Source organism: Mus musculus, chromosome 11 (genome assembly GCF_000001635.26).
Source record: "Mus musculus strain C57BL/6J chromosome 11, GRCm38.p6 C57BL/6J".
Classification (NCBI taxonomy): Eukaryota; Metazoa; Chordata; class Mammalia; order Rodentia; family Muridae; genus Mus; species Mus musculus.
This window is the reverse complement of record NC_000077.6, coordinates 68,099,018-68,118,063: the sequence shown is the minus strand read 5'-3', so window position 1 is coordinate 68,118,063 and position 19,046 is coordinate 68,099,018. Positions and strand designations below refer to the sequence as shown.

The 19,046-nt window shown below is 43.0% G+C and overlaps 1 protein-coding gene across 3 annotated transcripts in view; it reads right to left on the bottom strand.

Annotated features, from left to right (window-relative positions):
• Positions 1–19,046, bottom strand: part of Stx8 (syntaxin 8) — a 240,738-nt gene that overhangs the window by 89,085 nt on the left and 132,607 nt on the right. For all 3 annotated transcript variants that reach the window (NM_018768.3, NM_001361351.1, NM_001361350.1), the window contains one exon: positions 8,686–8,787. In NM_018768.3, coding sequence (NP_061238.1) covers positions 8,686–8,787 — 102 coding nt within the window. The remainder of the gene's footprint in view (positions 1–8,685; positions 8,788–19,046) is intronic.

Below are 19,046 nucleotides of genomic sequence, written 5' to 3'. Positions count from 1 at the left end.
AGCCGCTGGCTATAGTCTTAGCTGCCTACCTCAGGCAGGATTCTGCTCTCTGGTTCCTGAAGGCAAATGAAGGATTGAAAGGAGTTTGGAGCCTAACAAACAGGGAAGATGGGCATGGCGGAACATGCCTATCATCTCAGGGCTCAGTGGCTGAGGTAGGAGGATTGGGAGTTCCACCCATCCTCCTCTACAATAGGAAGCCCTATGCCAGTCGGACTGCAGGAGACCCTACTTAGAAACAGAAAAAGAAGATGGAAGAGAAAAGGAGTCAAAGGGAAGAGTTCAAGTCCATGGGTCAGGGACAGAGACAAGGTACTGTTGAAGAGGTCAGCTAACTAAAGCCTGCTGGAAAATTCCACCAGACCTCAGAATAGCCTAGACCCCTCCCTTCCCAGAAGGGAGAAGCTGAGGAGAATGTAGGTCCTCCTCCCCTCTGGAAGGGAGAAACTGATCTGCAGATATGAGAAGCCCCTACTACCTCATTCCCTAAAGACCAATCAGTTTAAAGGGCACACTATTCCGCCAATCATATTGTGCCTAGTTGCTAATGCTCTATTCTGCCTCTGGAAACTGTATAAAAACTTGCTGAATGGGCCACCCCACGTTGCCGCCTCTCCTGCCTCTCCTTCGGGTGCAGGATGACCCCCAGCATGCTGGACAAAACCAACCTTTTTTTTTTTTTTTTTTTTTTTTTTTGGTTTTGTTCCAATAAACTTCTCTTGCTTTTACATTGATCTCCAGCTCAGTGTGGTTCACTTGCGGGGTCGGGGTGGGGGTAGGGGTAGGGGTGGGGGTAGGGGAGAGTCCCGGTAGCTAAGGCTCGTCAGAGTCTTACACTGTTGGACATCATGAAAGACTGGCTGAGAACTAAAGATACAGGCCAGGGCATTCAGCTAAACTTGGGTCTGCAAGGCAGAATTGTTGGGTTCCCACAGTTGCCCACTGCCGGTTGCCCACTGAAGGGAGATGTAATAGCATGAGGAAAAAGAATCAAGAAAAATGAGGAGTAAGGGTGAGGTGAGAAGTAAGCAAGAACAAACCCTGGCTACACAAGACTACCTTACACATGCAACGCCTCACTATAAGGCAGTGCATTAGTAAAGGATACTGACCTGTGTCAAGAGATGAAGCACAGGGCTACTTTCCCAAGGACAAAGTGGTGCAGGGCTGTGTGAAGTTGCTGCTGGGGTGTGTGGAAACATCCTCAGGGTTCTGTCACCTGTCTCAGGACTTGGCCACACACACTATGTGATTATAGATTTGTTCCCCACACCTAGCCTCAAGCTCCTGGGTAAACAGGCTTCTCCTTTCCCAGCAGCCAGCAACTTGAGCTGGGCTACAGACCAAACGTGCTTAGGAGCTTCAGTGTGCTCAGCAGCATCTCCTACTCGTCCTCCTGACCTCTGCCCCCCAGGCAGACATGGGCCTGTTCTGTGGTGTTCCCCAGTGAGTTCTGAGGAGCCCTTTCTTGTCCTATCTTTTCATTCTAGCTGGTTTGGTAGCTGGCACGTTGGTGATGCTCAGCAGCCACACTGGGATTAAAAAAAAAAAAAAAAAAAAAAGAGGAGTGGACAGGAAAGCTGGGGACAAGGTGGCTTTGGAGGCAGACCTCGGTGGTGGCCTGGGCACCTCCTCACATCTGTGAAGGAAACAGAGGCTGTGGAATTTCACTAGCTTATCTCAACAAACTACGATAAGAGGAAGAAAAAGCAGAGACATCAGTCAGTTTCTGCTAAGCACTTAAGATAAGCCAGGGAAAGCACACTGTTCCTCCTGGATCTAAATCAATCATTTGTGTTTGAGGTAAGGGCTGGAAAACAATTCATTGAAAAAAAAAAAGCAGGAAAAAAAAAAAAAAAGAAAAAAAAGCAGTTTTGAGGCTTCCTATAAAAAAGCGGGAGAGCAGAGAATTCACTTTCTTATGCTTATTTGTTTAGTGGATAAATTAGTTTTAATGTATATAATGCTTTGCTTGCACGAATGCAAGAGCACCACATCTGTGCAGTGCCACAGAGGCCAGAAGAGGATGTCAAATCCCCAGAACTGGAGTTATAGACAGTTGTGACCTGCCATGTGGGTGCTGGGACTCAAACCTGAGGCCTCTGCAAGAGCAGCCTCCTAACTGCTGAGTCATCTCCCCATTTCTCTTATTATTTTATAAGTTTCAAAAGAGTGAATATAAGTGGTCCAAACATTACAATCAGCATAATGGCACCAATGGATTTCAGGGCTGACGATTTCAGTTGCAAAATTTCAAAATTCCATAAGTAAACAAAAAACCAACCAAACAAAACCACCTTTTTAATTCAAAGAAGATGCTTACTTCATGATTCTACAAAATTCCTATATAATAATATAATATAGTATATATTAATAATATAGTACAATATGTATAATTTGCTCTCTTTTTTTTGATGTTTTTTTTTTTTTTTTTTTTTTTTTTTTTTTTTAGAAGATTTATTTATTTATTTTATGTAAGTACACTGTAGCTGTCTTCAGACACACCAGAAGAGGGCATCAGATCTCATTACGGATGGTTGTGAGCCACCATGTGGTTGCTGGGATTTGAACTCTGGACCTTTGGAAGAGCAGTCGGGTGCTCTTACCCACTGAGCCATCTCACCAGCCCTTGTTTTGTTTTTTGAGACAGGGTTTCTCTGTGTGTCCTTCTGGCTGTTCTGGAGCTCACTGTGTAGACCAGGCTGGCCTTGAACTCAGAAATCCACCTGCCTCTGCCTCCCAAGTAGCTTAAAGGTGTGAGCCACCACTGCCTGGCTAATTTGTTCTTCTTAAAGGCGTTTCTGTGCTGGCTTAAAAATATATGTGGCCGAGTGTGGTGGTGCACGCCTTTAATCCCAGCACTCGGGAGGCAGAGGCAGGTGGATTTCTGAGCTCGAGGCTAGCCTGGTCTATAAAGTGAGTTCCAGGATAGCCAGGGCTATACAGAGAAACCCTGTCTCGAAAAACCAATACACACACACATTATATATATATATCCAAGTCTTACCTATGTCACCAATCAACTTATTTCAACAGGTTAACATAGCTGATCCCGAGAACTAACTAGTACTGACCACTGTGGCAGGTGCTATCTTTGTTTTATCACCAGAATAACCAGACATATTAATGTGGCCTGAACATCCCACCCCTTATCCAAGCTGCTTGGGACCAAGAGTGTTTCAGATTTTTGCTATGTTTTTGTATTTTAAAATAATTTGCATAAACATAATGAGATCTTGTGAGGAAAGGAAGCAAGTCTAAACACAAAATCCACTTGGTCCATCTACACTGTGTGCACACAGCCTGAGGTAATGTGGCACAACTGTTTGGGTACGACTGCATTTTGACACCAACTTATCACCTGAGGCCAGGGATGAGATTTTCCACTGGTGCCATCATGTCTGCAGTCTGGAAGGTTTGGAGTTTGAGGCACTTCACAGTCTAAAGTGTAGTAATGGATGCTCATTGCCTTTGCTAGCTCCATTTAAAAAAAAAAAAAAAACAACAAAAAACAGAGCATGAAAGAGAGATACAGAGAGAGGGGCAAGCAACTCTCCTGTGCACCCAGGCTGCAGGTGGGGGTCACCCATGCTGGACTACACTGCTTTGTACCCATGATCCCGCTGCACCTCCAGGGGGAGCTGCAGGTAGATGCAGTGGTCCCAGGTAGGGACAGTGTCTGCGCAAGGTCAGCAGGGCTGATTTTCAACTGCAGCAACCCAGGAATGCTAACATCACAACGGGTGTCCGTAGACAACATTACGTGATGGACAACAGGCAGAGAAGTGAGGCTCCAGTCACTGGGAACTCCTCGTCTGCCCTTTCACAATTGGCTCTCTCCTCAGACTCAGACAGGGTTCTATTTTGAAATCTAATGAGGATCAGCCACACTGAATATTTAAACTGCAATTACAAAGATCCCACTTTTATGTAAATGTCTCTGATACAAGAAACAGATCTGAAAATATATCGAGGAGCCAGGGGAAGCTATCAGTCTAATTTGCCTTTACAATCTAGGGGGGAAAAACAGCATTGTTTTCTACTCCATGTTATCACAGGGGGTGGGGGTGGGGTGGGAGCTGGGAAAGGAAAAGGGAGAAAAACCCACAAAGATCTTGGTAAAAATTTTCAAGCACAGGCTCTGCACTGAAAGGACCACAAAGAAGTGCTTGGACCCTTTGTTAACAAACAAATTCATCACCGGGCCCTTCTCCTGTGTGGCCCCTTGTGATCTGGTTTGTATTTATAAGTAGAATTTCGCTCCCTGCTCAAGCATCTATGACTGATATGCCAGGCTGGAATGAGAGATGTGTACACGCCAGGGGAAACAAAAAGCCATTTCATGGTTTACAACCTCGTTTTGCCCTCCTTTGAGGAAAAGGACGATTGGCCGGCTGCTCTCCACACCTTGTTCACCGCTTCCTAGTTACACAGCCTGAGAGTGCCACGTGAACTGCAATCAAGTGACACTTGGGTGAGCGGAACAGATGAATTCTCAAGCCCTGCATATCTTGTGGGAGTGCTCGGACCCACATGGGAAGCCAGCCCTGCCTTTGAGAGGAGCTGTTCCTGAGGCTTTTGGACCATCTCTTTGCCCCTCAGATGCCACTGTTCCGAAGGCTGAATATTAATTTCCACAGCATTCCATACTAGCACTTATGAAAATAGGATTTGTTTGGGTTTGCTTGCTTCTCCTGATTTGTTCTCTGGTTGATTCTCTTTTGCTGGTACCAAACATGAACATTTAATTTTTAGTTTCATTTATTTTTAATTTACAGAAGTTCTATTTGACACCTTTTCAAATAACTGATGTTACATTTTTAGCCGGGCAGTGGTGGCGCACACCTTTGATCCCAGCACTTGAGAGGCAGGGGCAGGCGGATTTCTGAGTTCGAGGCCAGCCTGGTCTACAGAGTGAGTTCCAGGACAGCCGAGGCTACACAGAGAAACCCTATCTCAAAAAACAAACAACATTTTTATAGTTTTATGTTCTGTTTAGATTTTTTTGTTGTTTTTGTTTTTGTTTTTCAAGACAGGGTTTCTCTGTGTAGCCCTGGCTGTCCTGAAACTCACTCTGTAGACCAAGCTGGTCTTGAACTCAGAAATCCGCTTGCCTCTGCCTTCCAAGTGCTGGAATTAAAGGCATGTGCCACCACCGCCCAGCTAGATCCTTTCAAGTCTTTTAATTAAAAAGCAAAACTGAGAGGCTGGAGAGATGGCTCAGTTGTTAAGTGCACTGGCTGCTCTTGCAGAGGACCAGGGTTTGGTTCCTAGCATCCATATGATGGCTTACAACCATCTACAATTCCAATCCCAGTGGATCTGAGGCCTTCTCCTGGCCTTCATGGGCACCAGGCATATGTATGGTATATATACACACACACATACAGGCAAGACTCATACATATAAAATAAAAGTAAGTAAACAGCTTTAAAGTACAAAATTGAGGGCCAGTGAGAGGGCTCAGTAGGTAAAGGTGCCCGCTGCCAAGCCTTATGACCTGAGTTCAATTCTTAGGACCTACACAGCTGGTTGAGGTAGAGAACCTACTTGCACAGGTTGCTGTCCTCTGACTTCCACACATGCATTGTGGCAAAGGCACCTACCCTTACACACACACACACACACACACACACACACACACACACTGTAAAACAAAAATTTAAAGCCATCTTTTTTTATTTCACATCTGATCATTCCAATACTACAGGTCTATGCAGATTGATTCCACGGTCCACTGCCGGTTCCTGCTCATTTGTGGTCTTCATGTACGCTGTGTCATCGCCTAGGACAAATGCACTCTCCTGGGTGGGTGGGTGGGGGGGCTTCTGAGTTACTTTCTCTCTGCTGTGACTAAATACCTGACAACTGCAACTACAGGAGGGAGAGGTTTATCTGGCTCACATTTCAGGAGCTACTGCCTACATGAGGAAGGCATGGCTACGGGACTGGCTCCGTCCCATTCTCCATCAGTGGTTGAGTAAGCAGAGGTGGACACTGGCACTCAGCGAGTTTGGAGAGAAAGAAGGAAAAGAAAAAAAAAGATAAAAAGAGGACAGTGTTCCCTTTTTCTGCCTCCTGCTCTGTCCAGATATGGATGAATAACCTCATGTTCCTGCCACCAAACGATGACCTGCTCCCACCATGGCCCTTTCCCTCACCCGACCACGGACTGTTCCCACAGCCATGAGCTGAAGGAAACCTTTGCTCCTCTAAGCTGCTTCTTGTCAGGTGTGACCATGGCGGTGAGGAGAGGAGAAAAAACAGAAGGCTGGTGTTGAGGGGTGCTGAGGGCTGTGGCTGTGGGCAGCCGGACCAAGTGGTTCCCAGGTTTGAGGACTGGTTTGGGATAAGAATGCAGAAGGGTTTGGAGCTGCCGGCTCTAGATTAGAATAACTTGTCTGGTGGAGTTAATTACAAGACATAGGAAGTGGCTCGGCTATTTCTCACTGCTTGTAGTCACATGTACAGTGAGCAGAATGATGTGGAAAGATGAGGCTTGGAAAGGAGGGCCTGGGCCAGTTGAAAGTTCAGATAAGGCAGCTATAATTGTTAAAGAGATGGTGCCATTAGAGAGAAAGCCCATGGGGTTAGGGGCATAGCTCAATTGGCAGAACACCTGCCTAGCACACAAAAGCCCTGGATTCAATACCTAGCAACAGATACGCTGGGCATGGTGCACACCTGCAATCCCAGCACTTGGAAGGTAGAGGCAGGAGGATCAGGAGTTCAAGTATGAGTCTAATCTCTTATATTGGAATAAGAGGAAAACTATCCTAAGGTTTTTTTCTTAAGGCTACCTACCAAGGCTCTGGTTTATGAAAACGCAAAGCATTTGAAAAAGAGAAAGCCTGAAATGAGAGTTCACTGAGGAGTTCTCTGTTCAAAAACAACCAAACCAAAGTGCTTAGGGAAGGATTTTCTCAGACTCAGCCACAAAGGCGTACAGAGACAGCTACTGCAGCTGTGGTCCAAGAGGCGCCAGGCTACCGGCAGAACTTGGCCTCAGCGTCGTCCGAGTGGTGCTGGCTGTGCAGGGATGTAAAATGCAAAAGGCCATAACACATGGAGGTTACACCCAGTTTCCAGGGAAGGGAGCAATGGGACAGGTCAGGTAGACAAGCTCAGAGGAGTGGAGCTCTGAGGCTCCTGCTGTGTGCATTAGCTCCTGCTTCTCTGGCCCCCTTGCTCACACCCATGGGCTGCAGTCCTGGCCACTAGCTGCTCCAGCCTCGCAAAGCATCCTTTCTGCCTTACCACTCTTATGAAACTTCTGTCCACACGGACTTTGTCCTTCAAGCCTAGAGCCTGAAACTGTGAAGATAAAAAGATATGGGTTCCTTCTCCCCTCCACTTCTTATGGTTTGATTCTGCACAGGTCTGAACTTGCAAGGTCTTGGTTTCTTTGCAAAAGAAGTGGACCACCTTGTGAGTTCGGGGACAGGGCTGGGGTGTCCCTAGGCTTCTTACAAGAAGAAAGACAAACGATGGAGCACATGGATCCAGATCACTCAACATTTACTGTTCTTCTTTTTTAAACAAATCAGCTTACTAGATCTGGCGCACCTTTATGAGATAAAGCACCAAACAAAACCTAGCCGATGGCTCCCAGTGTGGCTCCTTGTCACTCTCCTTGGGTGAAGATCCTGATGAGATCTGTATCAGAATTGCTACACAGTGACAGGTGCCTGCGTCTGAACAGCTGCACACGGCCTCTCTCTTATTCGTTCTATTACTAGTTTCTTTCTTTTTTCTTTTTATTATTATTATTATTATTATTATTATTATTATTATTATTATTATTATTTGTGTGTGTGTGTGTTTTGAAACAGGATTTCTCTGTGTGAAAGTCAAAGCTGTCCTGGAACTTGCTGTGTAGACCAGGCTGGCCTCAAACTCACACGGAGATCCACCTGCCTCTGCCTCTGCCTCTGCCTCTGCCTCTGGAGTGCTGGGCTTAAAGTCGTGCAAGAACATGCCTGGCTTATTACTTTTCTAGGCAAGGTTTTACTCTATATCCCCAGATGCCCTAATACTCACAGAGACCCCTCAGTCTCTGTCTCCTGAGTGCTGAGATCAAAAGTGTATCCACCAAGCCTGACATGCTATGCATAATGAAGAAGGATTACTCTCAAACTCTACCCTGGGCTACCTCAGTGGGAGCCTCTGGAGGCCTGGAAATCAGCATTCTAAGTTCAGGCAGACTCTTCTATCAGTACACAGATCCCTATTTGACAAGCATCATGAATTCAAGTGATTCAAAGACAGAATTCCCAAATATAGGATTTTTATCTTGGTCATACTGGAGATGGAAGCTGCTCTTAGCTGTTTTACTGTGAGTTCACTAATTAAGCTTATAGTTAAAAAAAATAAAGGAAACAAAATTGCCATGAAAACTCACAAGACTTACCACCAAACTGTACACTGTAGACAATTTCTCAAACCAATCACTTCTATAAAACAGACAGCTTTCCCAACTCAGAGTTTAAAAGGGTGATGGTTACACTCTCCGAACTTTAGCTCCATTTTGTCTGAATAAGACTTAAGCATGTTTTAGTAATTCTGATGTGTCATCAGATGGGACTGCCGCACTAGAGTGCCAGGCTTCCTCTTCATGGTATTAGAAACAACATGGAAAACTCAAAGAAGAGTAAGCCACAGGCAGCGGGAGCTGCCATCTCTTACCACAGGAAGTTGACTTTCTGTCCACCAGGGTCACTCGCCTGGCTTCAGTTCGAAGCTTCTCATCTGTGTTCTCAACGAGGTTGGCAAGGTCATCGATGATCTCTAGAATGGAGGGCAGAAAGGGCTGGTTACTATATCTCCCCACTTCCACCGCTGTGGTACGTCTGCCGGGCCAAGGCCTGAACTCATGATTATGCTTAGAAAACTGAAATTCTGATTCAGAAAGGCAGAAACAAAAATAAAAAGTAACCCTGCATGGATAAAGTGGCTCATTAGGTAGGGGCACTTGCCACACGAGCCTGGCTACCCATGAATAATCACGGGAACCCACATAAAGGTGGGGGGAGACCAACATATACAAAGTCGTCCCCTGACTTCCACCCACCCCATTATTTGTGTGTACACACACATGCACTCATATACACTTTTAAAAATTAACAACAACAACAAAAAAGAGTAAACCAGTTTGTCTGCTTTTAAACTTAGTTTAAAACAATCCTATTGCAGGAAATAGAAATATCAACAATGGGGACAGGCACAGGACAAATTTCAGCTTAGGCAAGTAGAGAAGACTTCAGGGGTGGCCTTAGCCATTCCTGAGCAAACTGTCAACAAGACTAGCTCAGCAAATCCAGGACTCCAGAGAGTCTAACATAAGAGACACGGACTAGAATTGAATCCATTTAAGTGATGAACTAAAAGTGAGTAAATATCTGGATTAGATAATGCAAAGGTGCATGCATGTGACAATACGACCTCAACTAAAGAGCAACTCGAGAGGGGAAGAGGAGGAAAAGAAGGCATTAACCCTCATCCTTTCCAGCAAGTGTGAATCCCACAGATGAGGGAGAAGGGCCATCAACCCAAATCATGGCCAAATTCATTAAAGCAGGCCTTTTAACTCGTGTATATGGGTCGTCTCTCCCTAAGCTGGGGTTTAAGAGATCAGCCTTGGACATGGGGAAGATAAAGGTTTTTATAGCCCAGGAGTAGGAGTTTCCAAATGGGGGATTTGGCAGAAAAAAAAAGGTGAAGTTACAGAAGTAGAATATAAGCGTAACAAGTTGAGTCATAAAACCTCCTGAAACAAAGACATCGATGCAAGGTGGTCACAACAACGAAGTCACAAGAAGGTGGGCATAGCAGGATGGTCATAAGAAAGTGGTCACAACAAGGTGGTCATAGCAAGGTGGCCATAACAACTTTTTGAAACATCGGCATGGTTGTCGATTCCTGGAACAGATAGCTCGGAACCATTTGGAGTTAATGTTGGAGGCAGGGCACAGCCCAATCCTTGAGAAACAGATTTAATCATAAACAGGAATGAATCTAGCTTGTTTTTATTATAAGATGGCTTTCAAGCCCAAGATAGAGGCAGACTGGTTTATTACAAGTCACTGTGAGCTGTAAAGTTAAATATATAGAAACTTGTAACTTTTTAAAATCATTAAGACCTCAATGTTTTATGTCATTTTGGTGAGCATTTAGTAATTCTCACCACTTAGTAATTACTGCCTCTTTAAAGATCCTTTCTATAAAGTTCTTTTTTATGCTAATCTTTAAAAGGTGAAATTAAAGCACATTTAAATGTATTTTAAATGACATTTAAAATAGCATATATATTAGAATCTTAATTACATGAAATTATTTCCATCTATCCTTTGGTATTTGCATGCCTATAGGGATACATGCAGCTGTGGAAACGAGCGCTCCTGACAATTGCTCTTAGGTGGTAGGGTCTTTTGTGACTGTTCTTCCTCATGTTTCCTTGTATTGTTCACATTAATGTTAAACATATATTATTTCTGCAATGGAGACTTTTCTCCTGCCTCCCTGTTTTGAAGGCTAATTTGGAAATGAATTGTTCAACATGAGTCACTGTTTTTCTTGAAGCCCGAATACAAATAAGGTCAAAGTTTCTAAAAAGGCCAAGCAGTGCAGGTAACCAGGGAAGGTAGAAAAAGGCATTCAATAACAACCACATGAGAAAGGCCCAAGCACACGGTGCCTTCCCTCCTCCAGCCTCCTGCATATGACAGAGCCCTCCCCCTCAACTCACAGACTACTCTAATTGTTTGTGTGCCTCTCGTTTCCAGAATGAACATGACATAAACTTGTGCTTATTTATCCCTTTCTCTTCCCTCCCTAGCAGAGTGTGCAGCACATCATGGGATAAAGTGCACGCAAGGCATAAAGGCAATGGATGAACGGAGCCTGAGATTAAAGCACTGAATAATTTTACGTCGTGTGCTGTTTCTTTACAATGTAAATGGATATAAACCAAGTTTGCCAATTATCTATATGTAACACCTGCCTAAGAAAATTATCCACTATTATTTAATAATTCATTCATAATGCTTGCCTGTGTTCAGTGACAACTCTCTCTGGAGTTTCTTTCCATCATCCATGAACTTCTCCTACAGCAGTGGTTCTCAACCTGGGGGGTCAAACGACCCAACCCTTTCACAGGGGTCATATAATATATGCTGCATATCGGTTATTTATATTATGATTCATAAGAGTAGCAAAATTATAGTTATGAGGTAGCAGCAAAAATAACTTTATCGTTGGAGGTCACCACAAGATGAGGAACTATGTTAAAGGGTCACAGCATTAGAAGGGCTGAGAACCACTGACCTAGAGTGTGTTCCTCTCTCCGGTCATCCCAGAGTTTTGTATTCTTACTCTGTAATACCGCAGTGGTGATTTTATATACCCTTTACTGTGATAACATTTAAACTAAAAGTCTGAAAGGTGCTGGGAATGGGAGCCCACACTTGTAGCCCTAGTGCTTGAGAGGTAAAGCAAGAGGAGTGTTGCAAATCTGAAGCTAGCCTGGGCTCAGAGTAACCTCCCATCTTAGAAAACAAAGAATCCTGACTTACTTCCAAGGTAAGTTTCTAAAAGTAAACTCTTCATCCTAACCCCAACTTGCCTTTCTCCCAGTAGTCTCACTGAGAATTAAGGAAGGATTAAGCTATAAGAGAAAAAAGATAGTGAACGGAGGAAGACCACTGGTAGAGATTGGATTTTGGGGGTGGAGGGCCTGAGATAAGGTCTCGCTTTGTAGCTCTGGCTGTCCTGGAACTCCCTATGTAGGCTGAACACAGCCCCTCAAGCTTGGCAGCAGGTGCTTTATCTGCCGAGCCACCTTGCTGGCTCTAAAACTCAGATATTTCACTACAAGCCCCATACTGTGTAATAAGAGAAGAAAATGGGAAGGAAAAGAATCTGAAAGGCACATATAATGCTATATATTTGCAGATTAACATGATTTTGTATACAGAATCTATTTAGAGCCTGTGACAATTAGTAAGTAAATTAAAACAAATTTTTAAAATTATATTTATTTGTATGTGTGTGTGCACACATATGCACACATGTGTATACCGTTAGTCAATTCTCAGTATGGACTTTGACAACAAAGTCAATCAAGAGGGAAAAGCAGTCTTTTCAACAAGTCACACTGGAACATCTGGATATGTGTATGTATAAATAGAAAGACTTTCCTCCCCCATACACACAAAGATACTTGAGATGGTTCCTAGACCTAACTGTAAACCCTGGGATAGAAAAGCTTCTAGGAGAAAATGTTAATAGTTAACCATTATATATAAAACATCAAATTAACCATGTATCTGCTTTCTTAAGTGTGGACAATTTGAGTGACACAAGTTTCTTTTTTTTTTTTTTTGTTTTTTGTTTTTTTTTTGAGACAAGGTTTCTCTGTGTAGCCCTGGCTGTCCTGGAACTCACTCTGTAGACCAGGCTGGCCTCAAACTCAGAAATCTGCCTGCCTCTGCCTCTGCCAAATGCTGGGATTAAAGGCGTGTGCCACCACGCTGGCTTCAGGCACAAGTTTCTTTGACAAGAATGTTAAAAATATATACCAAAAACAAAAAAGTAAAGAAATTGGTGAGATGTCATCAAAATTAAAATTGCTTCTTATCCAAAGATACTATTTCAAAAGTAGAAAAGCAAGCCACAGATTGGAAAGGACGGTGTTTTCAGGACATGCAACTGACACAGTATTTGTATCTAGAATAAAGATCCATTGCGCTACGCAGAGCAATAAAGAGAGATGATTCTAACATGATCTTACAGTAGCCCAAATTCATGAACAGATGTTTTGCAGAAGAAAATTCACAAAAAGCCAGTATGCACTTAAGAAGGAGCCCACAACATTAGTCATTAGAGAAATGCAGATTCAAACCACAGTAAGAGATGCTCCTCACCCTCCCATCAGAACGCTAAAATTAAAGGCTGACAATGCTAATTGCTGGGGAGACAGAGCACAAAAGACCCCGTGGAAGAGTTTATTTACTCCAATCCAGTTGTACATGTGTGTTCCTACTGTCTTCATTCCTAGGTGTCTTATCAAGCAGGATTTTCCCCCCACAAAAAGACCTGTACAAAAATATACACAGCACCTCTATTTATTAGAACCGCAAACTAAAAATGACCAAAATACCCACCAAACTCAAGTGTCTCTGTCTTTAAAATAGAATACTACACAGCAATAAAAGGGATGATCTGCCAGGCTGAGGATGTAGCTCAGTGGTGAATACTATGCCTAACATTCAAATTCACCAGTCCTGATTTGATCTTTGACACCATACAGAAAGACAATATTATTATGAATCCATTAGCAACCATACACGTCTCAGAAGTTTTGTCATCTAAAATAAAAACCAGCATGCTTTATGATCCCATTGACATAGACAATACACATAGAACCTGGGCTTGGTAGTGAGTACCTTTATTTTCAGCACAGACAGAAGGATCAGGGCTTTCAAGCTTGTCCTCAGGTACAGCTAGTACAAAGCTACTACAAGACCAGCCTGAATTACTTAAAATCCATCCAAAATAAGGAGGAGGTGGGGGCAGATAAACCTAACTGACAGTAGGAAAATCAGAGAGTAGTCACAACTGGGCTGCCGGGGAGTTACTAAAAAGGACACGAGGGAACTTACCAGAACAGGTTTGATGTGGTCGCATATATGCATATCATTCTAAAAAAATGCACACACCTAAACACTAAGGACGTATGTATCTATTGTGTAAGTTACAACCAAACAGAAAGTATGAATCAGAACAAAACTTAAAGTTTACAATAAATGATATCAGACAGGAGAGATGACACAGTAATTTAGAGCACTAGCTGCTCTTCCAGAGGACCTAGGTTTGAGTCCCAGTATCCAAATGGTGACTTGAACTTATTTGTGACTCCAGTTCCATGGTATCTGATGCTCTCTTCTGGCCTCCATGGGCACCAGGCACATGAGTAATGCACAGACATTCAAGTAAGCAAAAACACCCAGACACATAAAATAAAAATAATTTAAAAGCAATAGAAATAATATATGATATCCCTAAAATTTTCTAACAAACAAGAAAGGAAGGAGGGAGCAAAAAGAGGAAAAGGCAGAAGGAACGAGGGTTTTACACTGAAAATTATAGACCTGCAAGAAGTCAAGTAGTGACCCTGCAGCTCTGCCCCTTTCTTATCAAGCCTCTGGAAGGATGGTGGTCAATCTTCTACTGACCTTTTCATTATTGGGTAACGTGAAAACATGGCAGAAAATCGGTTTCCAAGTTGACATATAGCAGCATTTAAAAGTGAGTAGTCTAGGATCCGGCTTCACACTGTTGGGACATGCCGTTGGCAGCAGCCCTGATTTGTAGGGATAATTGATACTTTGCTCTCATACAGCTGATACAATCAGGATTTCATCATGTCTTACAAATATTGCAGATTTGTAGTATAAAACTTGGGTTTAATATCATGTAGGAAGTCAAGGGAAGTAGCCTTGTCTAACAATAGATGTGCCAGCTGCTTATTATTCTATATTATTCTATGTTAACATTTTTTTAGTGTTAACTGAATTTCTAGGTAGACTTCTTTTAAATTTGCAAATATTCATACGTATGACTTAAAGGTAAATCAGCAAACACGTAGCAGGTCAGTGCAACAAAAAGAGTGACTTACACGGAAGAGTTAATCATGTTTTTTTGGGTTTTTTTGTTTGTTTGTTTGTTTGTTTTTGAGACAGTGTTTCTCTGTGTAGCCCTGGCTGTTCTGGAACTCACTTTGTAGACCAGGCTGGCCTTGAACGTTAATCATGTTTTAATGGGAAATAGGTACACTTATCATTTTTTTGTGTATGTGTTGTATATGTACATGCCCAAGAAGGTGTGTGCATGTTTATGTGTGTGCATGAGCTTGTGGGAGGCAACGGTTGATACTAGTAGCTTCCTCAAGCATTCTCTACTTGTTTTTTTGTTTGTTTGTTTGGTTTGGTTTGGTGTTTTATCAGTGTGCACTGTGTGCATGTGCGTGTGCCTGCATGTGTGTGTGTGTGTGTGTGTGTGTGATGTGAGGGGGCATACCCATGCTCACAGTGTGCATATGGAGATCAGAGTGCAATTTTTTATCTTTTTAATTTTAAGTTTTTAGATTTATTTTATGTATGTAATTACTTCACCTGTATAAGGTATGTTATACTTGTGTAACATATGTGTGCCTCTGACACTGAGGATGATCTCTGAGAGTCAGCTCTGTCCTACCATGATGTGGAACCCAGGGATCAAGCTCAGGTTGTCAGGCTTGGTGTCAAGTGCCCCCAATTAAATTACCTATTCTATTTTTAATGCATAAAAATAAGTTAAAAGTGATTTATGAACACTTGATCAACTTGAAACAGCTCTGAAACTGGACAATGAGTATAGACAAGGAGGAGTTTTTTGGAGGATGTTATGAAAAGCCTAAGCTGCTGTAAATTGAACACTGTGAGCAACCCTGGAGAAGGTTTCAGAGAGGAAACTGTAGAGAATTCCCCATCTCCTTTGAGACTGTGTGTATAATCATGACCACAATAGGTTGGTTCAAGGACATTTCCAAAGAAAGCAGGGAATGGGCACTAGAACTTGGACAAGCAAAGATCATGGTGATGTTGTTTGTGGCCCAGCCACCACAGAGCTGGGGACTGTGGGAGTGCTGGCAAAAGCAATGCCCAAGCATAAAGCATTTGGGCTGCTGTGTAGTCTCTTTCAATCATGGAAGTGAGATGGGGCAGCAATGGGAGGACTTAAAGAATTTCTAATGAAAAGCAGAGCAGGAAGGAGAAAGCATGCGCTGGAGAGAATACCAACAGTCCTTTCTTAAAGAGATCACAGGAGCCGGGCATGGTGGCGCACGCCTTTAATCCCAGCACTCAGGAAGCAGAGGCAGGCGGATTTCTGAGTTCGAGGCCAGCCTGGTCTACAGAGTGAGTTCCAGGAGAGCCAGGGCTACACAGAGAAACACTGTCTTGAAAACAAAAAAACAAAAAGCAATCACAGGGCTAGGAGGGACCCAGAGCTAGTCATAATGCAATGAAATACTATTCTGAGATTTTCTGAGGTCACTTTCCTACAGCAAGCCCAGAGCACTAAAACGGCAAAGAGGTATCAGGATCCAGGCCCAGAACACTCCACTGTGGGCTCACTGTCCAGGTCCCCTTGCATTTTGACACAGTGCCCTGTTGCCATGGAAGGTAGAAGCAATAAGCCTTAACAACATCCCCATGGTGTCAAGACTGCAAGCTTGCACAGTGAAAGAGCTGGGGGTACATAGCTGCCTCCCCCTAGACTCCCAATGATATTACAGACTATCTGAGGGCCAAGTTGAGACTTGGCACAGGGGCAGAGTTAGTGTAGAAAGCATCCTGTTAGGGAAATGCTGAGAAGAGGCATGGGAACTGAACCAACCTTTAGACCCAAGAACTATAGATCTACTAGAGAATGGCCCCTGCCTGGGAGAACTGACAGTATGAGAATCCAAACTGTGCTTCTGCCCGGACTGACCCCAACACAATGGGGATGGAAGCCTTCCTAGAGTCAGGGAGGCTCAACCTCCACTAGTGTGCCCAATATGAGAGACAAGGGCTCAGATTCCAAATGACACTGCAGACTGAGGGTCAAGTAGAGATCTGGCACAGAGGCAGAGTTAGTGGCAAAAAGGCATCCCGGAAGTTCAAGCATTGGGAACTTAATCCTCAAATTCATAAATTGATACCTGAGAGGTAACTGGAGTTAGATGAGACCCTCAGATTGGGGTTTCTATGATGGAGATTCATGGCTTTGTAAGAAAAAGGAGAGAAAAGCCTGGGGCACAGTGTCATGTACTTGTAGTCCCAACACTCTAGAGACAGAGTTAGGAGGATCAGGAGTTTAAGGCCATCTTTGCTTACATAGTGAATTTGAGGCTTGGATTGAGGTCCATGACACCTTGCCTCCAAAACAAACAAAGAGAAAAGAAGAAGGATGCAAGTTCTCGCTCTATCTTGTCATATGATGCTCTCTATTATGTATGACACAAGAAGGCTTGGCCAGATGTGGCTTCTTAATCATGGATATCTCAGTCTCTAAAACTGTACGTTTACTTTATTTATTATTATCCAGAATCTGGCATTATGTTATAGTTGTATCAAATGGACCTCAGAATTAATACAAGCCTTCCTGCCTCAGAATTAATACAAGCACATATATCTTTAATAGAAATACAACACACAAGCATCTGGCAACATATCATTTGTAGTCTCTCATGTAGCTGCATAGCCTTCACAAACACTTCTTTCCCTTCTTTCTTTTGTAAACAGAAGAAAAGCTACAACCATGTACGAGGCTGTAAGGCTAATTAACTGATGAGAAAGAACTTCATCATTCCTGAGAAAGGAAATATGGCAAACCCAGAGCCAAAATACCTTGGGTTCTCCTTGGCCTCCTTGATGGTCATTCATTGCCTAGCTCTGTTTCTGACCTAACATCCTTGTGACTATCAAGTGAAACCTTTTGAAATGTATTAAAAACAAACAAACAAAAAAGAAAAAACAAAAAACTACCTTAAAATAAACGAATAAATAAACCACAAACTAAGCCAAGAATGTCATCAGAACATGAAACCCCAGCAGTGATTTCCATACTTTGCTGTAACTGATGACCTAATACACCCAACAGTGCCTTAAATTATGATTTTCTTTTGTTCTGTTACTATAAAAATTTTACAAACTATTCTCACAACAGAATAGGGTTATTTACACTGAATCTGTGGTCACAGGCCGTGGTCACTCATATGTGGCTCAAAAATAAATACTGTCTGTGAGGTGAGAGCTGCTTCGTATGGACAGTTTTGGTGCCTAATGTGAGGCCTCAAAGATGCTTCACTTTCTTTGAAGGACTCACCTGGCTCAGCACCCAGTAACAACTGTTCATGATCTCTCCTCAGGTATATGTGAGTTCTTTGGGGAGCACAGACCTCCCCTTGGTTTGGTCAATGGTTCTCTAGTTTATTCCTGGTCCGTTGCATTTGCATATTCTATTACTTTGTCTTTACAGTACTTATGTCTCTGTATATTCTCTTGGTTTGTTTTCAGAATACTCCTTTGTTAGCATTTGCCTTTTTTTCCTGTCCTTGAACATCTAATTTTACACTTTTCTCTGGCTTATTGAAATCTTGCCCTTTTAGTGTAGAAATTCTGTGAGTCTGTTTATAAAGCTATCACAAGTATCTTCCCTGCCTCTAGCCTAAAAGGATCAAAGTGTCAGAAGAAACACCCAAGGATGTATAAAGTTCTCCTAAGGAAGACTTCAAACATGACCCACTTCTGGACTGGCAGTAACTTCTCTGGCTCAGCCAGGAAGACACTTAAGAGCTGATTGCCTCGTGTCTTTGGATTATTCACCTGTTCTGTAAACAGGAAGTATAAACCCAAGGCTCCACCCTGGCATGGAGAGGTAGATCACTGCTTTAGAGTACCAGCTGCTCTTCTAGAGGACCTGGATTCAATTTCTAGCACCCGCATGGCAGATCACAACTGGCTATAACTCTAGCCGCAGGGGATCTGACACCCTCTTTTGGCTTATGTAGGCAAAACTCCCATACCCACACAAAGAAAAGCCAAAATGAAACAGAAGCAACCAAGCTAAGGGTGAGAGCCAAGAGTGCTACTCCCATGAGCAGCAGATCTGATGCAGAATCAAATCTCCCGAGCTGGCTAAGAAGCTCCTGTTTTTTCAGAACAAAATTGGGAAATAGGCTCAAGACTCAAGGAACAGAGAAAGGTTTGAAGAAAAACTTCCACTTTTATCTTCCAGCTGATTTTATGACTGGCAATTATGGCTAATTTAACTTTGTTAGCATTTGATAAAATGGGGGATGTCTGATATCCACCCCCTCCCCCATGTTTTTCCACAGTGAACTAGAACACATAGGAAATAATAACTGGTTAGTTTATATTAATTGGAATTTTCGAACATTTAAGAAATAATGAAACTGGGGCCTGGAGAGATGGCTCAGTAGTTCTGAGTACCAGCTGCTCTTG